This window comes from Monodelphis domestica, chromosome 7, assembly GCF_027887165.1.
Source record: "Monodelphis domestica isolate mMonDom1 chromosome 7, mMonDom1.pri, whole genome shotgun sequence".
NCBI lineage: Eukaryota > Metazoa > Chordata > Mammalia > Didelphimorphia > Didelphidae > Monodelphis > Monodelphis domestica.
In genome coordinates this window covers 168,053,233-168,076,271 of record NC_077233.1, presented here as the reverse complement: position 1 = coordinate 168,076,271, position 23,039 = coordinate 168,053,233, and the positions used below count along the sequence as shown (strand labels likewise).

The following is a 23,039-nucleotide window of genomic DNA, read 5'->3' as shown; positions in this document are numbered from 1 at the left end:
TGCCACCCTATAAGTTGTCATTAGACCTGGGATGTTGAACCTCAAGCCAAAAATCTATCTTTTATTTTTTCAGGTATGAGTATGGTGGAACCTTTTGATTATGATTAAATGAATATACTAACTGGTTACTATTTACATGTATTTCTACTTTACTATTTTTTAAGATTTTCAGGTTTGTAACAAGAATAAATTGGAAGGCTAACCATATTTCCCTTTTTTTGAGAGGCTTACAAAACTGTTAGATCAGGAGAAAACTAGTTAGCAAAGCATTTGATAAAATCTCATTATATTCTTGTGGAAAAGATGGAAAGGTGTTGCTAGACAGTATAATTAGATAAGTTTATTTTACTTTATTTTAAACCCATACCTTCTGTGTTAGAATCAATCCTAAGTATTGGTTCCAAGGCAAAAGAGTGATATGGGCTAGGAAATTGAGGTTAAGTGACTTGTCCAGGGTCACACAAGTAGGATGTGTCTGGGGCTGTATTTGTATAGCTTCCAAGAATAAGTAAGTAACAGTCTTTGTGATAGTGACAGTTGTCTTTACCTTGGTCAGACCACATTTAGAGTATTATGTTTTGTTCTACATTACAGATAAGACATTGATAAGTTGGAGAATGGCTAGAAGAGGACAACGAGATTGGTGAAGGGTTATCATACCATATGAGAATAAGTTCAAGAAATTGATATTTAGTCTTAAAAGATAATAGTAAGGGGATATGATAGCTGTCTTGAAACATTTGAAGGGATGTCATTTGGAAGAGGAATCAGACTTGATTTCTTTTGGATCTACACATCAAAATTAGGAACAATGAATAAAAGCTGTGGGGAGACAAATTTAGGTTTTGTGCAAGCAAAGACTTTCTAATAATTAGAGCTAGAATGAGCTTCTTTGGAAGGTTTTTAAGGAAAAGCTGCATGACTACTTGTTGGATATATTACAGGTATGAGATGGACTATATTACCTCTAAAGTGCTTTCTGAATGAAAATCTGTGATTATATTAAGTGTGTTAAAATAATAAAATTAAGAATATTCTTATTCAATTCAGTTAGCATTTAATAAAGTGTTGATTGTATGTAGAACAACATGCTACAAGTTGAAGTAAATGCAAAATTTAGATATGCCTTTGTGGAGGTTAATAGGGGTTGTGCTACAAATACAGATGACTATAACATACAATATTATTTTTAAAAAAGTTCATTAAAGTGGCTTAAACCTATGCTATGTGAGTTCTCATTTATATTATTATGATACTTTGAACATGAATCCATAATATTCTTGTGTCTTTTTGGCACTGTGGTAGGAAGAATTATTGGTTGTGATGTCATAAATAGCTTCAGAGTCCTCCCAGTTTTGAAATACTGTGATAAGAAAATTAGGTGAATGCAATGTGAGGATGTTTCTTCAAATAAAATTAAAGTTTACTTAAACTATTGTAATGAACTCTCTTATTATTCTATTTCGCTTTTCCTTTGAAATTTGCCCATTAGTGTGAAAGCTATTTATCATGATACTAGAAGTCAGGCCTGGTTTCTAGTAGTCTAATGATGACTAGTTTTATGACTGTACACAGCTCACTCTGTTTGATTTTCCTCATCAATTAAAAAAGAATCCCAGGAGGTTAAACTACATGATCTGTAAGATTTCTTCCAACTCAAAAATGATGTGACTGTGAAATGTTTAAGAGTAAATGTTTAGCTTATCCCTGTAGCTTTTGTAGTTTTTATTATTTTATAGCCTGATTCTACTAACAAAAACTGCTTACTAAATATAGATTGTTCTTGGAGACTCCAGTTTTTAATTTTTTTTTTTGCTAAACACAACAGATTTTGACAGAAATAGACAATAGACAGACAACTTTTAAAAAAAGTTTCATAATTGTTTCCTCATAGCTTATACTACATTGCATTAGGCTGTGATAAAGGAGTTCAGTTTTTTAATATGTCCTGTTGAGGTGACAAGTTTTAGACAATTTTTAAAATTTAAAAATTATTGTAAATTATACTTAAACACAATTAATAGTAATAGCTGACTTTTTGAGTGCCCTATAGTTTGTAATAAATTTTAATAAACATTTAAAATTTTTAGACTTGTAATACTTCTTTGAGGTAATTACTATAGGTGTTACTTGCTTCCATTTTACAGATTACGATTGGAACCTCAGTGACTTGCCCAAGGTTGCACATTTAGGAATTATCTGAAGAATTTGAATACAGGTTTTTCTGACTCCAAGTCTAGTATTCTGTCCCCTGAGGCATATTGCTTATAAATGTGTATTAAATCTCCATATAAAATTTCAACTACCTTTTAATGAGAAAAAAATGATATAATAAAAATTGACAAAAATAAAACTTTGTTCTCAATCCACTTTTGAAACTATATTTGCTAATGAAGTATTATTTTTTTATTTAAGTATTTTTCCACGGTTACATGTTCTTTCCCTTCCCCTTTTCTTCCCCCCTCCCAGAGCTGACAAGTAATTCCATTGGGTTATACATGCATTATCACTCAGTACCTATTTCCATATTATTCATCTAATGAAGTATTTAAAAAAATATGGTAATAGAGTGTGTAATATGCCTCACAACTGATTACCTCCTCCTCCTAAGGAATCTTAATGCTATCATTATATCTAAAGGATAGTTGTAAAGAGAAAGAAAGGATATATTTATGTAAAAATTTTTAGTTTTATTCATTATAACAAAAACCCGGAAGTGATTCCAGTAATTGTGGTATGACTGACTGAATTATATAGTATATTTATTCTGAGACAATATGAAAATATAAAGAATACCAGGACATTGGGCAAGACATACCACCTGATGCAAAACAAGGTCAGCAAAATAAACATACACATTAACTATACCAAAAATTCTTTTTCATTTTTGTCTTCCCTTCTAGTTTTGAGATCCTTTTCCCTAATGTATATCATCCTATACTTTAGCGCTGCCTAAAAAAACCCAACATTTTTTACTGATTCCTCCCAAAATATAACCTATCCAAATCAAGCCTGTAAAAATTCCTTTGTTTTTGCACTGACCTTTACAAATTCTATAATGATATGAAATGAAATATTATTTCTTCAAAATAATATTCCTTTTTACTGACTTCCATATCATTCAGGAAATCATCAAGTACAGCTTTCCATCCAGGGCAGAAATTCCTCCAATGATAGAGAAGAACTTTATGAGGCTGTTTGTTTCCTGATTAACCAGCTCTCATTTTTAGGGAACTTTCTTATGTTGAGTGACAGTCTGCCTCTCTAGACAAATTGAAGATAGTACTGAGATTTGTTGTAACCATTTCAGAGAATAAAGAGTTTATAATTTTTCATGATTTGATGCTATGAGAAGTAGTATGAGTTAGTGGATAGAGAGCTTGACTTTGGAACTAGGAAGGCATAGGATTAAAGCTCTATCTCTCACACATACTGGTAGTATGACCCTGGAGAAGTTATACTCAGTTCTCTAAGCAACTCCCTCAGACTATGTATTAAAAAGAAGCTGCTGATCTGTCATGGTAAAGGGAGTTTATTCAGCTAGAAGTTCCCTATAATAATTAAATCACAGGTCCATTCCCTATCCCTATCACCTTGGTGTTGTACTTCTATTGAGGCAGATCAAGATTTTTTAGTAAGACTGTCATTTTGAGATTTCAGTTAATAAATTCCTCAGATCTTTTCTATGTAAATTACTGCCATGAAGAGAGCAGGGAGTTCAGAAGAGGACACAGACAATTAGGGAGTTTGGTTATTGCCATATTACATTTATTATATACTTTGCTTCCTTATTGAGCTGTGTAACAGGAGTCCATAGTTTCATATACGCTATACTTTTCTCTTCCATTTTATGTGTTTATTGATGTTTAAGTTCATAATAAAAATAAAAATTTAAGAAAAGCAAATTATTGCTGTCAAGTTTCTTCTATCTTGTCCTTATTCAACTGATTTTTTTAGAAATGTGAGACTTTATATTCATCCCTATTAAATTTCATCTTCTTTTTTGTTTGTTTCAGCTCATTGTCCCATCCTGTTGAGATAATTTTGAATCTTCATTCTGCCAGCTATCATAGGATCATAGATTTAGAGCTGAAAGGGATCTTAGAGGCCATCGAGTCCAACTCCCTTATTCTACAGATGAGGATACTGAGGCACAGAGAGGTTGAGTGACTTGCCCAGGGTCACACAGCTAGTAAGTGTCCAAGGTGGGATTTGAACCCAGGTCTTTCTGACTCCAGGTCCAGTCCTTTATCCACCATGCCATGCTATCTTATCATTATCTATCTCCTCTCATCAATGAAAAAGACATTAGTTATATATAATAACATCTCACGTGTTAGGCATTATTTGGGGGGAAATGAAATGCTCCAAATAAAGTTTAATTTTCAGGGAAATTCACTTAGCTCAAGTGTGAATTCAACTAAAATAAGATTACACTAGGCTATCTCAGACTAGATTCTAGTCTCCTAGACTCCTTCTAGCTTAGTCTTTTAAATTGTTTTTGATGAACAGTTTCTAAAGTGTATTATATACCTCATTAACACAATCCTATTCCAATGACTCCTTATGATGTGGCAGTGACCCTGGGTTCTCATATTCCTTCATCTTGCTTTCTCTGTATTATTTCATGCTGTTGTTCAATTTTTCCACCTGAGTACTTTTTTCTTCTGGGGTTTTCATGATGCAGAAGATTCTTAGTTCTTTCCACCTATATGATATCCCTTCTCAGTTTCTTTTCCTGAATCATCCCTATGACCTGTCCTCTAACCATGGGTACAACCAGTGCCCTCTTCCCTTTTCTTTCCATACTCTGGTTCTATTTCTTTGGGTTAAATGATCACCTTTATATATAGGGCACTTAGATCTATTTATCTAGCCCCAGTTTCTTTGGTATTCCAGTTATGCAACAACAGTTGCCATTTGGATATTTTAAAACAGAGGTTCTTTAGGCATCTCTAATTTAATTTAATTTGTCTAAAGTAAGAATTAATTAATTATTGTTTCTCCCATCCACTCCTCTTATGCATTACCATCTTTCTGCTCACCAATGCTCTCAACTTCAATGTCATTGTTGACTCCTCACTTTTCTTCACACCCTCTCCCTTCCCCAATCCAATTAATTGTCATGTTTGACACGTCTACTTCTACAACAACTATTACATTTGTCCTCTAATCTACCAGCCTAGTTTGGGTTATCATCACTTCTGTTTTAATAGCTTTCTAATTGATCTTCCTGCTGAAAATTTCTCCTATCTCCATTCCATCTTTCATATAGATACCAAAGTGGTATTCTTAAAGCATAGGCCTAACTACATTATCCCCTCGCTTGACAAGCTGGAGTGACTCCTTTTTGCCTCTAGGATCTAAATACTCTAGAAATTTAAAGTATTTTATAGCCTGTTACCAAACCATCATTCAGCTTTATTTATTATCTACTTTCCCAATTTCTTCACAGTATTCAGTCCAGTCAAACTGTCCTTTTTGTTGTTGCTCACAAATGACATTCTAGCTCTTGTTTTTATGCCTTCTCATAGACTGTCTCTTGTTTGGAATGTGCTTGCTCTCTTAGTCTTTTAGAATCACTAATGGCCTTCAAAGTTGAAAATTTTCCAATTTTTATAAGAAACTTTTCTTGATGGGTGAAGGCCTTTTGGTATTTATAATGGTTTACTTTTTGAGGTTAGAGACAAATGATTCTTCTATCCAACTTCTCTGTTAGAATACATCATGTAATAATGGGGCAATAGTTTATTAGATTTGTTAACTCAAATATGTTATGAAAAGATCTTTTGCTTTTATATGAACTCAACATTTCAGCCTTTTTTTCAGTTGTGTTACTGGGAATTTGGTCTTATTTTAATAATTTTATATAAAATGATTAGTTTCTGTTTTTCAGCATTGTGGAAAGAATGGTTAATATATAACTTATTTTATTTTTAAACCAATGCTAACTCCAGTATGAATAGCTTACAAAAGAGTTTGTTATGAATATAATAGTTATATATGAATCAATGTGCTTTGGTAAAAAGGGCTTTGAAGTCAGAGGACCTGGGTTCAAATCTTGCCTCTGTCACTTACCAATTTCTATGAACTGGGGCAAATCATTTAACCTTTTGTGCTTCAGTTTTCTCATCTGTAAAAGGATTGGGCTAAATGGCGTCTAATGTCTCTTCTTATTCTAAATCTATGATCTCGTAATACTTAAAGAATGATAAGAAAATTTTCTTTATGTTCATGGGGCAGGGAGGAAAGATGGATCTTTGGATTCTGGCCCACTTGATTTCATCCTTGTATGTAGATCCAATTGTGAAACATTTTCTATTAGTGTAGATTCACAACTTACCTGTAATTTGTACCTTTAGAAAGTTGCTTAGAGTGCCAAGAGATAATATGACTGCCCATGGTTACATGGCTGGTTAGAAGTGGGTCTTGAGCTCAGGTCTTCCTGACTCTCAAAGGCTAGCTCATTTTTCACTATACTGTGCTGTCACTTAATTAGGACACATGGTTCTTATAACTTCCAAGGTTTTTCTTTATTACATTAATGAGTAGTTCTGTGTTGAGATTATAACTTTTTACATATCTGTTTACTAGATTCAACTTTTAATAACAGCTTTTGATGCTTTCAAAAGCTATAGCACCCTCCCCTAATAAAATCCCCCAAGCAAAATAGCATAATTTCATGATAAAGTTTTTTCCCCTTCCATTTTTGGGGAGGAGGATGCCATTTAGAGACAGAATATAGGAAAAAAAGCAGAAGGTTAAAGACTATATCTTAATGTTCAAGGACTGTAAGGGATAAGTAGGTGCAGCGAAGGAGTCTAAGGAGGGATGATCATAGAGTTGAAGGCAGAGGGATCAGGATAGTATTTTGTCAAAAAGCTTAGGAGGGAGAGAATTTTAAGCAAGAGAGGATAGAAGTTGAAGAACTTGCTTGAGGTCATATGACTAGTAAGTGACAAGTCTCACACAGGTCTAGTATGCTGCTTGATACATCAAGGTTCCTTTATTTGAGAAAGATATTAGTGACAGCAACAAAGGTTTTTTAATTGTTAAAGTTGTTGCATGTTTTCTATATGGTTTACTATGTAGTTAGAACTCTCAATGGTTGAATATTTTGATAACGTTGTAAGAATTATTATTTTCTTCATTTGAAATTGACAAAAATGAAACTCTGAAAGGTTAATTTGTTTATAGTCATATAGAAAATCCCATAGGTGACTGAGGTGCAGAGTTCAAACCTAGGGACTCTTACTCTAAGTCAAACTCTATCTTTTATGTCTAAAGAGGCGGAACCAATTCTTTTGTTAAAAAGAAAATTCCACATTTATTTTGTGATGTTTTTCTATTGTAATGGAACATGGAAATATTTATTGATCTCTAAAACCAAAATATGATTCCAAAGGTTTAGATGGTTCCTTCATCTTCAGCCTTAGGGAATTTTAGATAAAAAATTATGAGTTCAGTAACAGTCACCTCAAACCCCTGGTTAGGAAAATTCTTAACTTTGATATCAAGGTTGTTCTCTCTGCCTATCAAGGTTGTTTTATCTCTAGTTAACCCTGGCTTTTTTTGTGGTTGAGCCAGAATTCAGTTTATTGGATACTTCTGCATACTAAAATAGCAGATTTTATTATGATGTCTGCGAATAGACAGGTCCTAGGAGGGAAGGGTGGGGAAAGAGATGGCCTCTTCTCAGGACTTACTCCAGTTTGAGTCTTACTCTTGAGATTCTGCATTGCTGATGATCTTTCTTGATATCTCCTTTTTCTGCCACAGAACAGGCCTACCTTTGTTCTCCATAAATTTGCTGACATTACATGTTTGCTCCAACTTCTCTACTTCCAGACTCTCAGAATCTCCTGGTTCTGAGATAGCTTTTTTCCATTCTTCATGACCAGGTCTCTTACATAGTGACTTGGATTGATTCAAGGAAATAGTCAGCCTTAAAATTTGTGTCAGACTGAATATTCATCAATCCCATCAAGAAATGTTTTTACATAACAAAATAAAGTTAATAAACATTAATGAAATACCTTCTTTATGCCAGGTCTTGAGCTAAGTCTGGGGAAATAGTCCCTCCTTTCAAGGACCTTGCAGTCCAGTGAAGGGGAGCATGGAGGAGTACACTTTGTACAAACAAGATATATACAGGGATTACTGGGAATAGTCATAAAACAAAGATAGTAAAGGTAAGGAAGAGAGGGAAAGGCTCATTGTAGAAGGTCGGACTTTAGCTGATAAAGGAAGCTAGGGAAGCCTGGAGGCAGAAATGAGAATGGGAAAGTTCTAGACCTGGGCAGCACGCAGGGAAAATACCTGGAGTTCAGAGATGGAGTGTCATGTAAAAACAGCAATGATGCCAGTGTTATTGGATTGCAGAGTTTGTGGAGTGGAAAGTAAGGCAAAAGAAGACTGGAAAGACTAATTACTTTTAAGTGTGTGGCATAATCAATGGAACCCCACCCTTATATCCATAATCAGCTTCTTTTCCTTTCTGGAGTGAACAAAAATAATGCATTTTACATATGTAAACTACACATTTGTCAAAATATTTGCCAAGAGAATTATCAGAATATGACCATAGAGACAAGAAAATGATTAGCTTTAAATACAAAATAGTGCATTTCCTCTGAGATTATCTCTAATTTGTTCTGTATCTATCATTCATACATAGTTGTTTGCATGTTGTTTCCCTATTAGTCTCTGAATGCCTTTAGAGCATGCCTGGAACTTGGCATGTAATATGTTCACCTGACTTGTCTAAAAACTTTTTTCCCTTGTCACTGGGCTCTAAAGTATTTTTGTTTTGAGATTGAATTTATGTGCATATGTGCTTCATTGTGATGTTGAAATAATCCTGGGTACTTTAGTAGTGCTGATGGAGCATACATTCTGATAGGTCCTATTAAACTGAAAAGATCTCAAGTGTGGCCCAAAAAAGAATTATGTATTTGTTGTCCATATTACACATTTAACCAAGTTAAACTTGGAGGGCCTATCACCCACCTTGTAATTGTTTTCTCTAAAGCAGCTAGCTCATAAAACCTGCAACTAAGCAAGAGTTCTTAACCTCAGGTCCAGGAATTTGTATTTTCAATATTTTTATAACTTTATTTTAATATAATTGGTTTCTTTTGCACTTGTATATATTTTGTTTTTGTTCAGTTAAAAACATCATTGAGGATAATCATCATTTTGGTTCTCTTAATCCTTCATAACCAACCTGCTTTTTTCTTACCTTCCCAGACTTCTTATAATTTGCTTTTCTCTACATAATGTACTCTGCAATCCATTGACATTCTTCTCCTTGCTCTCCCACACAAAATGATAGTCTTTCCTGACACCAGCTATTTTTCCTGGCTCTCCCATGTGCCTATAGTGCTCTCTCTTCTCACTCCCATCTCCTGACTTCCTTCAAGTCTCATTTAAAACCCTAGCTCCATCAAGAAGTCTTTCTTGGTTTTGCTTAATCCTAAACTTTGCCTCTGTGATCACCTCCCATTTGTCCTGTATATCTTGTTTGCAACTAGTAGTTTGCACAGTCTCTCCCATTACTCTGTGAGCTCCTTGAGAGCAGAGACTTCTCTTTTGCCTTTCTTCATATCCCTATAGCACTTAGTAAGCACTGTGCCTGGCACAGAGTAGGTCTCTAACAAATAGTTGTTGATCCACTGGGTTTTCCTTCCTTCCTTCCTTTCTTCCTTCCTTTCTTCCTTCCTTCCTTCCTTCCTTCCTTCCTTCCTTCCTTCCTTCCTTCCTTCCTTCCTTCCTTCCTTCCTTCCTTCCTTCCTTCCTTCCTTCCTTCCTTCCTTCCTTCCTTCCTTCCTTCCTTCCTTCCTTCCTTCCTTCCTTCCTTCCTTCCTTCCTTCCTTCCTTCCTTCCTTCCTTCCTTCCTTCCCTCCTTCCCTCCTTCCCTCCTTCCCTCCTTCCCTCCCTCCCCTTTCTTTCTTAGAGGCCTTGAGCCAAAAACTATTCCTAAACAAGAAGCTTTATGTTTATTTAAGCATTGTGTAAGAGAGAATGAAAGTAGTTATTTTTCCTTCTTAGAAGATTCTTGATCTCATATGTTAACATATCTAACTACTACAATAATGAAGTTATTGAAATTCATATTCACTTTCATAAATATTCTTTTGGTGAGAGTAATAATGGATGAGAGAAGTTAACAAAATTAAGCAAGATTAACTTATGAAAGGAACCACTTATGAATGAACATTTAATGCCTTTTTTCTTTTTTCTTAGTAAAATGGAATTTCATACTTAAGTTAAAACCTAATAATTGTCAAACACAACTAACTTAACCATAAATACATTTTAAGTGATTTTTATTTTTCCATGTTTTTCTACTATGCCTTTGAGAAGTTATCTGGACTCACTTCATTAAATTTGAACTGTATGTGAATCATGTAATATCCATTGCTTAAGATTTTTTGATTGTGATGTTCTAGAATTTTTTAATGTGATTGTGAGTGTGTGTGTGTGTGTGTGTGTGTGTGTGTGTGTTTTCTGCCTTGGTAAGTACAAGAAATGTTAGTATTTTAGAATTGGAAGGAACTTAAGAGATCCTAATACAACTCTCATTTCACAGATCAGGAAACTCAGGCCCTGAGGAGAAGTGACTTGGTATAAGTCACACAGGTACTATTGACTTCCCATTACCTGGTGGGTATTGCTAGGGTTAGACTTAGAGAACTGTGATATTTTTTAGAATGTAAATTTAAAATAAACTTATTTAAGAAATAAGAGAATTCTAAAACTGAATAGGTACAATGTAACCTCTGTGAAATTAAATAGCCTAAAAGTATATTTTAAAGGTAGCTATGTTTCAATGAATAAATATACTTTTTATTCATGCCTTTTAAAAAACGCTTTATAGGTCTACCTAAAATGCTCCTAGAGACTTTCTTCTGATTAAAAAAATTAGAATGGAATCAACATGTGATTCAGTTCCTTCTGTCATGTGCTTGCCCACTCATTTGTCCATGTCTACACCATGTCATGGCCATGTCAGTCTCAGGTCTACTCCTCTCCCTTTAGTACAAATGTTGCTTCACCTTCTCTTGCTTTCAGTGATGGTGGGAGTAAAGTGATGACCCAATCATTTCCAAGAATTTTAGAAATGTATATGCATGAACTAGTGTTCTCATGGTATCCAGGGAAAGATTTAAGATTAAGGGGAAACTTTTAATACATAAATATCTCTTAAGATGATAATACCCATAATACACTGTTGTCATACTTAATTTGTGTGGCTGCCTTACTTAGAGTAGATATAAAGCTCTTTGAAGGGGAGGACCATGTAATTTTTCTTCTTTGGAGCACTTGCTTTGTTTTTAACAAATATTTTTTTATTTGAAAGAACCTTATTAGAGCTCAGTTAGTGGCTAACAATTGGCATTCACCTATACTTTTACTTATTTTCCTAAAAAAATATGGAAGGGTTTAAAAAAATCCAGACCCTTAATTCATATTCATTTATTCAAATATATTAAATTTTGTTTTGAATAAATTAAGTTTGAGATGCCTATACCACATCCAAGTAGAAATGTCCCATAGACAATTAGAGATGTGTGACTGGACCTTAGGAGAGTGATTAATGTTAGATATATAGATTTGGGCCTCATGTGCTTAGATAAATAAATTTGCATATTGTAAAGCAGGTATAGAGTACCTGTATGTAGCACAGGAAGTACATTTTGAGGCCAGGATTATTTGAGGCATTACTGAGCATCATAGACTACATGAAGGCACTGGTTTCTAAGGAGCACATTGTGTGTGTGTGTGTGTGTGTGTGTGTGTGTGTGTGTGTGTGTGTGTGTGTGAAGTAGGCTACAGAAAGGAAAGGAATATAAAAGATAAAACTTCACTTAATTCATAAACATCTTGGTTTACCAACATCCTAGTAAGCAACTCTGTATTAAATAATGAAGCTTTGTGATTTCCACCTTTGTGATGAAGATGATTTCGTTTTTCTTTCCACATTGTGCTGAGCCAAAATCAGATATTTTCAACTTTGACTCTTTAAAAATATGTCAGTAGTATTGATTGTTTATTAAAGTAAAAATTCATATTTGGTAAAGTGACATATTAGGGCAGTTAGGTGATACAGTGGTTAGAGTACCAGGCCTGGATTTAGGAAGACTCATCTTCTTGAACTCAAATCTAGCCTTTGATACTTGCTAGCTGTGTGATTCTGAGTAAGTCACTTAACCCTGTTTGCCTCAGTTATTGGGATATAAAATGAACTGGAGAAAGAAAGGATCTTTGCCAATAAAACCCCAAATGGGGTCACAAAGAATTGGACACAACTGAAATAACTAAACAACAAAAAAAATCTATTAATAAAATCTAAAAAAAAACTATTAATAAAAAATAAATTATAAACTCAGACCAATTAATATAATTTATATGAAATAATTTAAATATAAGCCTTTGTCTTGAATAGTAAAAATTTAACATTTTTTAGAATCCACCTGCTTTAAAAAAAACAGTTGTCAGCAGATAAATATATGACAGGGTTGGTTAGAAGAAACTTAAGTATTTTAATTATCATGAAAGATAGATTATTGGAATCTTAATTGGTAAAGGATCTTAATTGTATCTAATTTAATTTTCATCTAGATAAATCTTCAAGAGTTTGTTTTTACTAATGGTTTAAAATTCTTGCAAGACTGATTCATTATCAAAGATGAATGATCAGTGTGTATTCATTTACTTTTTTTTGTGATAGACCAGTGGTTTCCATTCTGTAAATATAAATGTGCATCTGCTGTGCTACATATAGTCTTAAAATTTTTTTTAAATGAAAAAAAAATCCCAACCTTATCTTTTATCCTAGAATTGATACTGAGTTTTGGTTCCAAGGCAGAAGGATAGTAAAGGCTAGGTGAAGTGACTTGCTGAGGGTCACACAGCTAGGGAGTATCTGAGGTCAGATTTGAAGCCAGAACCTCCCGTCTCCAGGTCTGGCTCTACATGTTGTCCTAGTGGGCTGTTTTAGGACACTGAGAAGTTAAGGAACTTCCTTAGATCATCCAGCCAATATATTTTAGAGGGGAAATTTACATCTAGTTTTTCTTGACTTCCTAGTTTGCTCTTTCTCTACTCTGTCATAATTTTCCTTTAGCTTCTTTGTATGATGCTTAGTGAAGCACCTTACTTAAGGTAGTTGTATCTTGGGAAGCATCACAATAATAACATCAGCAAGAATACTGTTGTGGCCATCAGTGAAATGTTGTGGAGTCTTAGGAAAGTGAACCTAGTTGGTTCTTGTTTACAAATTGAATTTAAATGAATTCTTAAGACTTTTCTATGCTTCAGCCCAGGATGTACTACTATGTAAAAATCATTTCAAAGAGAGTGCTGCCCTCTAGTGATTATATCTATTCTAACTTAGTGTTGAGCTAGAAGGTCCTTGAACAAGGTAAACTACATGACTAATTGATGCACACACAGTGATTAATGTCAGATCAGAGTCTGACACTAGTCATTAATCTGAGATTAATTACACAGGAAACTCTTTTTACATCATACACAAACAAGTGTTTCTGATGATTTTGAGTCTGAATGTTGTGACTGGGAAAGAGAGAGGTTAATCTCATGCGGTTTTTGGTGATATCATTATTCCTCAATTTTTTCAATGTTGTTGATCAAATTTTGCCTTAAAATTTTTTTATGATTAAATATGTAATAAACATTTATATGCAGAAATATATCTTGTATATTTTTTGAATTGCTTCTTATACCAAGACTTTTTTGAGTAACATAAATAATTTAATGTCAATCAAAATGAAAGAAATATTTTTCTGAACAGATTCAATCTTTTTTTGGTCTCAGAATATTTACATTAAAATAATGATACAGTACAAAAGGCCTTTGGCAGCAGCGACTTAAACTACTTAGAATCATATTCCATAATAATAATTTTAAATATGAATTTTCCAGAATCTTTACTGCCCTAAAATAATTTTGTAGGAATTGTAACTTAGTCAGATATAGTCTCTATTAAAATTACTTTTTACTTAAAATACTTAGTATTTTCTGGTTCATTGTTAATGAGTGCTGAATCTGGAGTCAAAATGTGAGTTCAAATTCAAATTCTGCCACTTATTATTTGCCTTTGTGACTGGTTCAGGTATTTAAATGTTTTTGACCTCAGTTTTTTCGTTTTTGAAACAAGATGGTTATGTTGGATTACTTGAGAGGTTTTTTTCTAGTTATAAATGTATGATCTTAAGATATTTTGTGAGAGTTTGAACTTGAAATTTCCCCTACTAGAGTGTTACTTCTATATCTAAAATTTGGTATAGGATCATGGAACTCCATGACCATTTTAGTACCTTTTAAAATATTGTTTCTTATTTTTTGAATGTTACCTCTCCCCATCTTTGTTTATTGTATTCCTATTCAAAATTTATTTAAATTAACAAAATAATTTACTAAGCATAATATGTTAAGTATTATGGCAGTATGCTAATATTACAAATGTAGAGAGGACATAGTCCCTGTTCCCAAGGAACTTACAATATAAAGGGGAAAAAGGAGTACTCAGATAACTGATACCAAGGAGAGTGGGATCAGTATAAAGGCAACATCTAGGTGTTGAGCTTTGAGGAGGGAACTATCATGTTCAGCTGATTTCTTCCTTCTTTTCCTCCCCAGGACCTCACACAACAGATTGTTTTTATTTCTCTTTAATGTACTTTAAAATGTATTTTTGCCTCATAGTTTTCAATATGTGCCATACTACCACATTTGCTATGTAAAGGAGGGGAGGTGTCTTATCTAAACTTTGAATCTCATCTAGCACCTAGCATGGTGCTCTGTATACAAATGCTCAGTAGATGTTGAATTGAATTGAATTGATGTTACTTGGTAATAGTAAAGAAAGAACTATATTTAAAATATACAAATATGGTATGCAGGCTAACCATAAAATAACATGTTTTTTAGCCTTACTAGTAATTCTCGGATTGTGGCTCTCCTGGCTCAGCTGGAGAAGATCAACTATGAATGTCCAGAAGCAGAAGCTGCCAGATATGTTACATCAAAGATTCTTCACCTGACCCAAAGTCAAGGTAAATTTTTCTCTTAAAAACCATTTTGCACAATTATTTTGGCTTGTATAATCATATAGAAAACCAAGTTTGTAGTATGTCAAACTAATGATGCTTCATTTATTCAGTATGATAGTGATATAACATCATACATAGTAAAAAACTATAACAAAAATTATATACACATATATTTAATTATATCATGTCCCTTGTCCATTCACAGACCTTTATGTCTGTAAGATCATAAATCTAGAGTTGGGAAGGACCTTGGAGGCAGTTATTTCAAGAAGAGGTAAAGAGGGTTAAGTGAATGGCCCAAAGTTACATAAGTAGTAAATGACAGATAAATTATTTATTTCTCCATTTGATTGACAGTGAAATGATTTTAACCCCCTTGGAATTGGGTTTCTTTGTCATTACTGGTTTGATTTCATAATATCTACTCTTATTCTTCTTTAATTTCCCTTACCTGCAACTTCCTACTCCCTATCTTCAAGTCTGATTGTCCCTGACTTCTGATCTAGAGTAGTGTTTACTTTTTAGTTTTTAAACCCTCACCTTATGTCTTGGAATCAATACTGTGTATTGGTTCCAAGGCAGAAGAGTGGTAAGGGCTAGGCAATGGGGGTTAAGTGACTTGACTAGTGTCACACAGAGGTGGGAAGTGTCTGAGGTCAGATTTGAACCTAGGACCTCCCATCTCTAGGCCTGACTCTCAATCCACTGAGCTACCCAGCTGCCCCCTAGAGTAGTGTTTTCTAATCCAACACTAATAGGTAAACTATCTAAATTTATCTACCTGCTATCTAAATTTTCTACTTATCTTTCTTTCTCAGCTTGATAAACTTTCTATAGTTTCAAATCATCTACATTATGTGCCTTTACTTCATCTCTTTATACGTACTCCTAAACACTTGGGCTTTTCACATAATCATTCAATTAAAACTGTTCTCTGAAGTTTCTAGTGTTCTTTTAATTGTTAAAATCTAATTGCCTTTTCTCAGTCCTCAAGCTTCCTGATATATCTGTAGCTTTTGACATTATTGATTGCTTTCTCCTCATAGGTACTCTCCTTCCTAGGTTTTTGGGATACTGCTTTCTCCTGGTTGTCCCACAGTGTTCTTTGCTAGATCTTCATTCAGGCCACACTCATTAATCATGGATGTTCCCAAGGCTCTTGCTGTGGGAATGGGCAGGCCTCCCACAGGGGATGGGGTCTTGGAGGTGGGACGGTGTCGGCAAAATGATGGATGGGACACAGCTTTTGCATTCAACCTGCAGCACAGGTTTCACAGGATAAACTGCTCCACCTTGACTGTGATCTGGCTTTATTTTATACCCTCATCATCACACACCTACTTGGCACACAGTTTAATTCTCAACATACATGTTTCCATGGAACCTAACAACAGACAGGAAGCCTAGGGAGATAGTCAATGAAACATTGTTGCTAAGTGTAGGATCAGAGGGTAGAATCGATATGACCCAGATATAGGTTAGGGAATTCAGACCACAGATTTGCCAGAAGATTTTATGCCTAGAAAATAGGGTCCTATCTAAGTGGGTATATAAGAATCCTTAGGTTTAATTTTGTAAGTGGGCTCTCCTGGTAATATCCTGGGGGGTCAGAGTGGGACATTTGTATTAACCCTACAAGCATGTTGCTCTCATCTATTTTCCCTGGGGCTAAGTAAGAATAATAATCATAGCAATTCTAATAATAAGGGGATGTCACTAATGAAAGTCACTTAGGGGGGTTTCAGTGGGTGTTTCCATCCTTCCTGGGGGATGCTTTGCAGTCCCCGGTTCCTAACTGTGTCAAACAGCGTGTTCTTTGATGGCTCCTGACAGGTTCTATCTTAGGCCCTCTTCTCTTTTTTCTTCTATATGATCTTAATTTCATGAACTCTTATGAGTTCAGATAAAATCTTAATAGTTACTTCTCAGAACTCTATAACCAGTCATATTTTCTCTCTCAAGCTAGCTCCAGTCCTGTATTGCCTTTTGGACATTTCAAATTTGTTATCTTGTTGGCATTTCAAGATCTATATGTTCAAAAAAGGATTCATTATCTTTCCTTCTCAAAATCTTCCCTCTTCCTGGCTTTTCTGTTATTAAGAGCATCACCATCCTCCCTGTCCTTTGTTTCTCACTTGCACTCACCCCAAATATCCATTCTTTTAATATATTTTCTAATATCTACTTTAACAGTGTCTTACGTCTATTGCCTTATTTTTATTTATACAGCTACCACCCTAAGTCAGTCAATAAGCATTTATTAAGCACTTACTATAGATCTTAGTCATTTTGTGTCTAGACTATTGAAATAGCTTTCTGATTAATGTCCCTGCCTTCAGTATTGCTTTATTCTAGTCTATACTCTACTCAGTTGCTCCTTAACCCCACAATAAACTCTCAAACATAAAATTCTTGGTTTGGCATTTAAAGGTCTTCACAACCTGGCCCCTTCCTACTGTTTCAGTCTTATTATACTTGACTCTTCTTTGTGTGCTTCACAGTTCAGCTTGTACTACTCCTCACCCAAGATATTCCATATCCTGACTGGGCATTTCTCATTCTTGACACAGTCCTTTACCATCAGACTTCTCAGAATTTCTTTAGGACTTACTTCAAATCTCATATTCTGTAGGTGGCATTTAGCAATCTAGCATTTTTCCTTTTTCCCTATCCCCAATCAAAGTGATTTTTCCTTTTTTGAGAATAAGAATAAATATTTCTTAAAAACCAGTGCTTAAGAGAGTCAAAAACAAAACAAATAACAAGGATCTAGAAGCTCTCCTTTCCCTTTTAGTGGCAGTTGCCAAGTCTTGTGTGATCCTGTCTGGGGCACATTGATACTTGATCTCTTTCTAGCTGCTGGTGGTATTTTTTTTTTAACCTGAAAGGTTTAGTTTTTGGCAGTTATGTTCCTGAGAGTTTTTATTTTGGGATTTCTTTCAAGAGATGATTGGTGTATTCTTTCTATTTTCACTTTGCCTTTTGGTTCTAATAGATCTGGCCAGTTTTCATTCATGATTTTTTTTTTGGAAAGAAATTTTATTGAGATTTAGTTGAACATATATTTAAATTCAAATGTTACATTCCTTGTCAAAAGAATTGTTTTTGTTAAATCAATTAGTAAATGAAATATAGGGCTTTAAACTCAAAATGATTTTACTGTAATACCTCATTTAGTTGATCTTTACATTCTTTTCATATGACTATAGATAGCTTTGATTTCTTCATCTGAAAATCACCTGTTCATATACTCTGACCATTTGTTATTTGAGGAATGATTTGTATACTTATAAATTTGACTTGGGTCTTTATATATTTGCGAGATGAGGCCTTTATCAGAGAAATTTGCTGTAAAATTTTTTTCCCCATTTTGTTGCTTCCCTAATAATCTTGGTTTCATTGATTTTTTTTTGTAAAAAATTATTTATACAAAGTCTTTTAATTTAATATAATTAAAACTGTTTATTTTACCTCTCATACTGTGTATTCCTCTCCATTCTATTTCCCCCATTTGTTCCTGTTCTTTCTCTATGTTTTCATTCTGTCCCTCCTTAAAAATGTTTTGCTTTTAATCACTGCCTCTCCTAACTTGCCATCTCTTCTATTAGCTCCCTCCCTTTTTCTTATTCCTCTTTTAGTAGCTTATTGGGTAAGATAAGATTTCTATACACAATTGAATGTGAACATTATTTGCTTTGAGTCAGTTCTAATGAGAGTAAGTTTTAAGTGCTGTTTTCATCACCTTCATCTTCCTTCTTTTTAATAGCTTTTTCATGCCTTTTCACGTGAGATAGTTAACCCTATTCTACCTCTCTCTTCCACCTTTTCTCAGCGCAGTCCTCTTTTTTACCTGTTGATTTTTTTTTTTGGATAGTATGTCATCATAGCCAACTTATTCCTACAACCTCTGTCTCTTTCTAAGTGCCCTGATAATAGTAAGATTCTTAAGAGTTATAAATATCAATGTTGCATATAGTAATATAAACAGTTTGAATTTTATTGAATTGTTGAAATTTATTGAATCCCTTTAATTTTTTTCTTTCCTGTTTACCTTTTCCCCACCTTGATTCTTATATTTAAACATCAAATTTTCTGTTCAGCTTTGGTCTTTTTATCAAGAATGCTTCGAAATCCTTCTGGAATATCAAATTCCAATTCTTCTGAGCTCTTAATGCAGAAGCTGAGAAGTCCTGGGTAATTCTGACTATGGGTTCTGTCATTTTTTAGTTATTTCTTTCTTTCTGGTTGCTTGCAGTATTTTTTCCTTGACCTGGGAGTTCTAGGACTTGTCTATCATATTTCTTGGGAGTGTTCTTTTGGAGATCTCTTTTGGGAGATAATTGGTAGATTCTTTCAATTTCTATTTTATCTTCTGTTTCAAGAACATCATGGCATTTAAAAAAATAATTTCTTGTAATATGATGTTGAGGGTTTTTTTTTTAAAATCATGACTTTCAGATAGTTCAGTAATTCTTAAATTGTATCTTTTGGATCTATTTTCTAGATTTTTTTTTAAACTTTACCTTCCATCTTAGAATCTATACTGTGTATTGGTTCCAAGGCAGAAGAGCCTTGGAAGAGTTAGGCAATGAAGATTAAGTGACTTGCCTAGGGTCACACAGCTCTGAAGCGTGGTTCTCTATCCACTGGGCTACCTAGATGTCTTTCAGTACAGTTGTTTTTTCAGTGAAATATTTCATATTTTCTATTTTTTCATCTTTTGAGTTTTTTTTTGAGGTTTCATGAAGTTATTAGTTTCCATTTGTCCAATTATAAGTTTTAAGAAATTATTTTCTTCAGTGAGCTTTTGGATCTCCTTTTCCATTTGGCCAATTCAACTTTTTAAGAAGTTCTTTTCTTCATTGGATTTTTGTACTTCTTTTCTTATTTGACCAATTCTTTTTTTTTTTTAAGAGTTCTCTTCAGTGGATTTTTGAGTCTTTTTTTAAAAATATTTTGTCAATTCTGCTTTTTAAGATGTTAGTTTCTTCTTGCATTGCTTTCATTTCTTTCCCCCATTTTTCTTTGCCTCTCTGATTTGATTTTTGGAATCCTTTCTGATGAGCTCTTTAGAACCTGAGACCAATTCCCATTTTTCTTTGAAGTTTTACACGTAGCTATTTTGATTTTATTGTCCCCTTCTGAGTTTTGTGTGTCTTGCTCTTCCTTCCATAATAATTTTCCATAATTAGGTGGTTGTTGGGTTTTTTTATGTTTGCTTATTTCTCTAGCTTTTTTCTTGTTGTTTATTTTCATCTTAAAGGTGAGCTCTGTTTTCAGGGTAAAGGGGCAACTTTCTTGAACTTAAATATTTTCTTCTTGTTATCATTAGATCTAGTTCTGGGTGCCTGAAAATTTCAATTCTTCCAAGGTGGTATGATGAACTGTGGGTTGAGAGCTCTGGAAGAAGCCTCCTACTGCTGATTCTGTCTCCCTCAGGGCCTATTGTTTGTTTGCAAGGTGTGTGTTTTAAAATGGCTCTGAACCCTAGGAGACTACATTTCCCAGGACTCTACTTCAGCTTCCGCACAAAGGCCAGGTACCCATTGGGGTTTAGGGCCTCACCATGGACTTGGGCTTAGTGCTTGTCACTAAGGGCCTCACCACAGGGTTGTACCAGCCAGAAGAGCACTGTGGGGGTTAGGGGCAGGGCGCCATGTTGCTTGAGGACTCAGAGTTTTGAAGGTGCTCTGCTGTTGGCTTAGGTATAGTTATCTTGAGGGCTAGCTGCTGGCCTGCGTCTGAATCTGGGTCTGTTGGTGTAGCCTTGTTGAGGATTGTGCTTCCTTTTCAATCCAGTACGAGACCGTCTCTCCTTACACTCCAAGTTGTCTTCTGAAGGAAAATTGCTTCACATTGGTTTTTATGGGATCTGCCACTCTAATATTCATTTTGAAGCTTTATTTTAAGGTTTGTTTGAGGGGTTGTAGTAGAGATTCAGGAGCATTTGCTTCTATTCTGCCATCTTGACTCTGCCTCCTCTCCCATGTCAGCTGTTTTAAATATGAGATAGTCTGTAACACCTGATATATTTCCTCCTCTTCAATTCTTAGATTTTTTTTTTTTGTAGACTACAGACTTTAGTTTGGGTCTGTGCAATACAACTACATACTTGCCTCAAGTTGGAGCTTTAGTAGACAGTTGCTGACAAATGCATTGTCAGGTAACTAGAGAATTCTGGAGGTTCTGAACAAAAAAAAAATCTATAGTCCCTCTGCTACTGCCCTTTCTTTGGTCACTCACTTGGGGACTTAATCCATCATCCTGTTCTGGTGTCAGAGTGACAGAATCTTAGGTACATTACTTGTTTGCAGTCCTTGGTCCCTTAGCCCTGGCCAGAGGTACATAACTGTAGGCCCAGCCCTGATCTGTGGACCATGAATCTGTAATCTTGGCTGGGAAAAGGAACTTCTCTGGTTTCTCCTTAGATTCCCCTCATACTGTTCTGTCTGGTGCCTTTCCTCAATCTTTATTTGAGTAATTGGGAGGGAGATGGACTGCTCTTTCCTTCTCCATTAACTTTGCTGGGCTCTTTTAGTGTGATTATTTGTTACAAAGATTTTCTTTTTCTTTTTGGGGTGTTCTATATCTTTGATAGGGGAAAGGTGCTAGTGATGCTTCCTTTCCTCCCCCAAAAAAGAGGAAAGAAAAGATGTTCATTGAAGCATTTAAAAAAATATGTACAAGTAAAGAAAGTTCAAAAGGAGAATGGATAAGCAGAACAGCTTTGAAAGTAATATATTAAATTTATTTTGCAGCAAGTTTTTATATATGATAAAGAGTTATATTTTCATATATCTTGATTTTTGGGATTACTTTATATATGGAAATTTCTTTTGGTATTTGTTCAGTCAAACTAATACAATTTAAAATAATAGAAAACAAATATATTTTCTTGGAGTCTTGTGAATTTTTAGATTTTAATCCAATAGGGAAGGAGGAAGAAAGGAAAAAAACTGTCAGTGAATATCCACTAAGTCCATGCTGGTGAAGGTGTGGCAGGTGTGTCCTGATGTGCCAAAGGGAGCTGTTCCTTCCTCCTTTCCACTGCACCTGAGGACAATTTACATATGTCTTGCCCCTCTGTTCAGCAGCCCAGTGGGAGAACTTCCTTCCTCCACTGTCTGGGGTAATGCTTGGGGCTCACAGGCAGCTTAAAGTTACAGTTTGAGCATGTGATCTCCAAAAAGTTCACCAACGTTGCACTAAGCTATATTCCATCATCTATAATAGTTAAGGAAAAGTAGTAGAAGGTACTGAGGAAATCAAAGGAGATCAAATTCAAGAAAGGAATATGTAATCAACTCCATGTCCTCTCTCAGATGTACATTCTATATCAGTGTATAGATAACAAAGAAGATGAATTGCTGTTCTTAGCAAAAAAGGTTAATTTCATCTCTTGGAAATCATTGAGACTTGCTAAGATGAGACTCATGGACAGATGGATCTGGAAGGACACATCTTATTTAGAAGAAACAGGAGATGTAAAAAGTGGGTATAAACTGATCTGCTTACTGTTACTCTCATATTCTTCCATTCCTGCAGTGTTCTTTACCTCTGCACCCCAAAATCCTTCAAGACTTAGCTTAAATGATGTCTTTTGCTACCTTCCTTTCTTAGGATCAAATAAGTTAAAATGCAAACCTTGAAGTAATATATAAAAGTGAATTATCATTATTATATTATCAACCTCATGTGCATTTTATATATACCTATTATACATGTTGTCTCCCTCGTTAGAATATAAACAACTTTTTTTTTTTTAAACCCTTACCTTCCGTCTTGGAATCAATACTGTGTATTCGTTCCAAGGCAGAAGAGTGGTAAGAGCTAGACAATGGGGGTCAAATGACTTGCCCAGGGTCACACGGCTGGGAAGTGTCTGAGGTCAGATTTGAACCCAGGACCTCCCATCTGTAGGCCTGGCTCCCTGTCCACTGAGCCACCTAGCTGCCCCTGAAA

The 23,039-nt window shown here is 34.7% G+C and overlaps 1 protein-coding gene across 17 annotated transcripts in view; it reads left to right on the top strand.

The window, feature by feature from the left end:
- AGTPBP1 (ATP/GTP binding carboxypeptidase 1) overlaps positions 1 to 23,039 on the top strand; it is a 226,964-nt gene that overhangs the window by 72,328 nt on the left and 131,597 nt on the right. For 14 of the 17 annotated variants that reach the window (XM_056805970.1, XM_056805972.1, XM_056805971.1 and 11 more), the window contains one exon: positions 14,956 to 15,080. In XM_056805970.1, coding sequence (XP_056661948.1) covers positions 14,956 to 15,080 — 125 coding nt within the window. Of the gene's footprint in view, positions 1 to 4,016; positions 4,193 to 10,591; positions 10,666 to 14,955; positions 15,081 to 23,039 lie in introns of those variants that run through there. The other 3 variants (XM_056805974.1, XM_056805975.1, XM_056805976.1) reach the window with 3 other exon arrangements.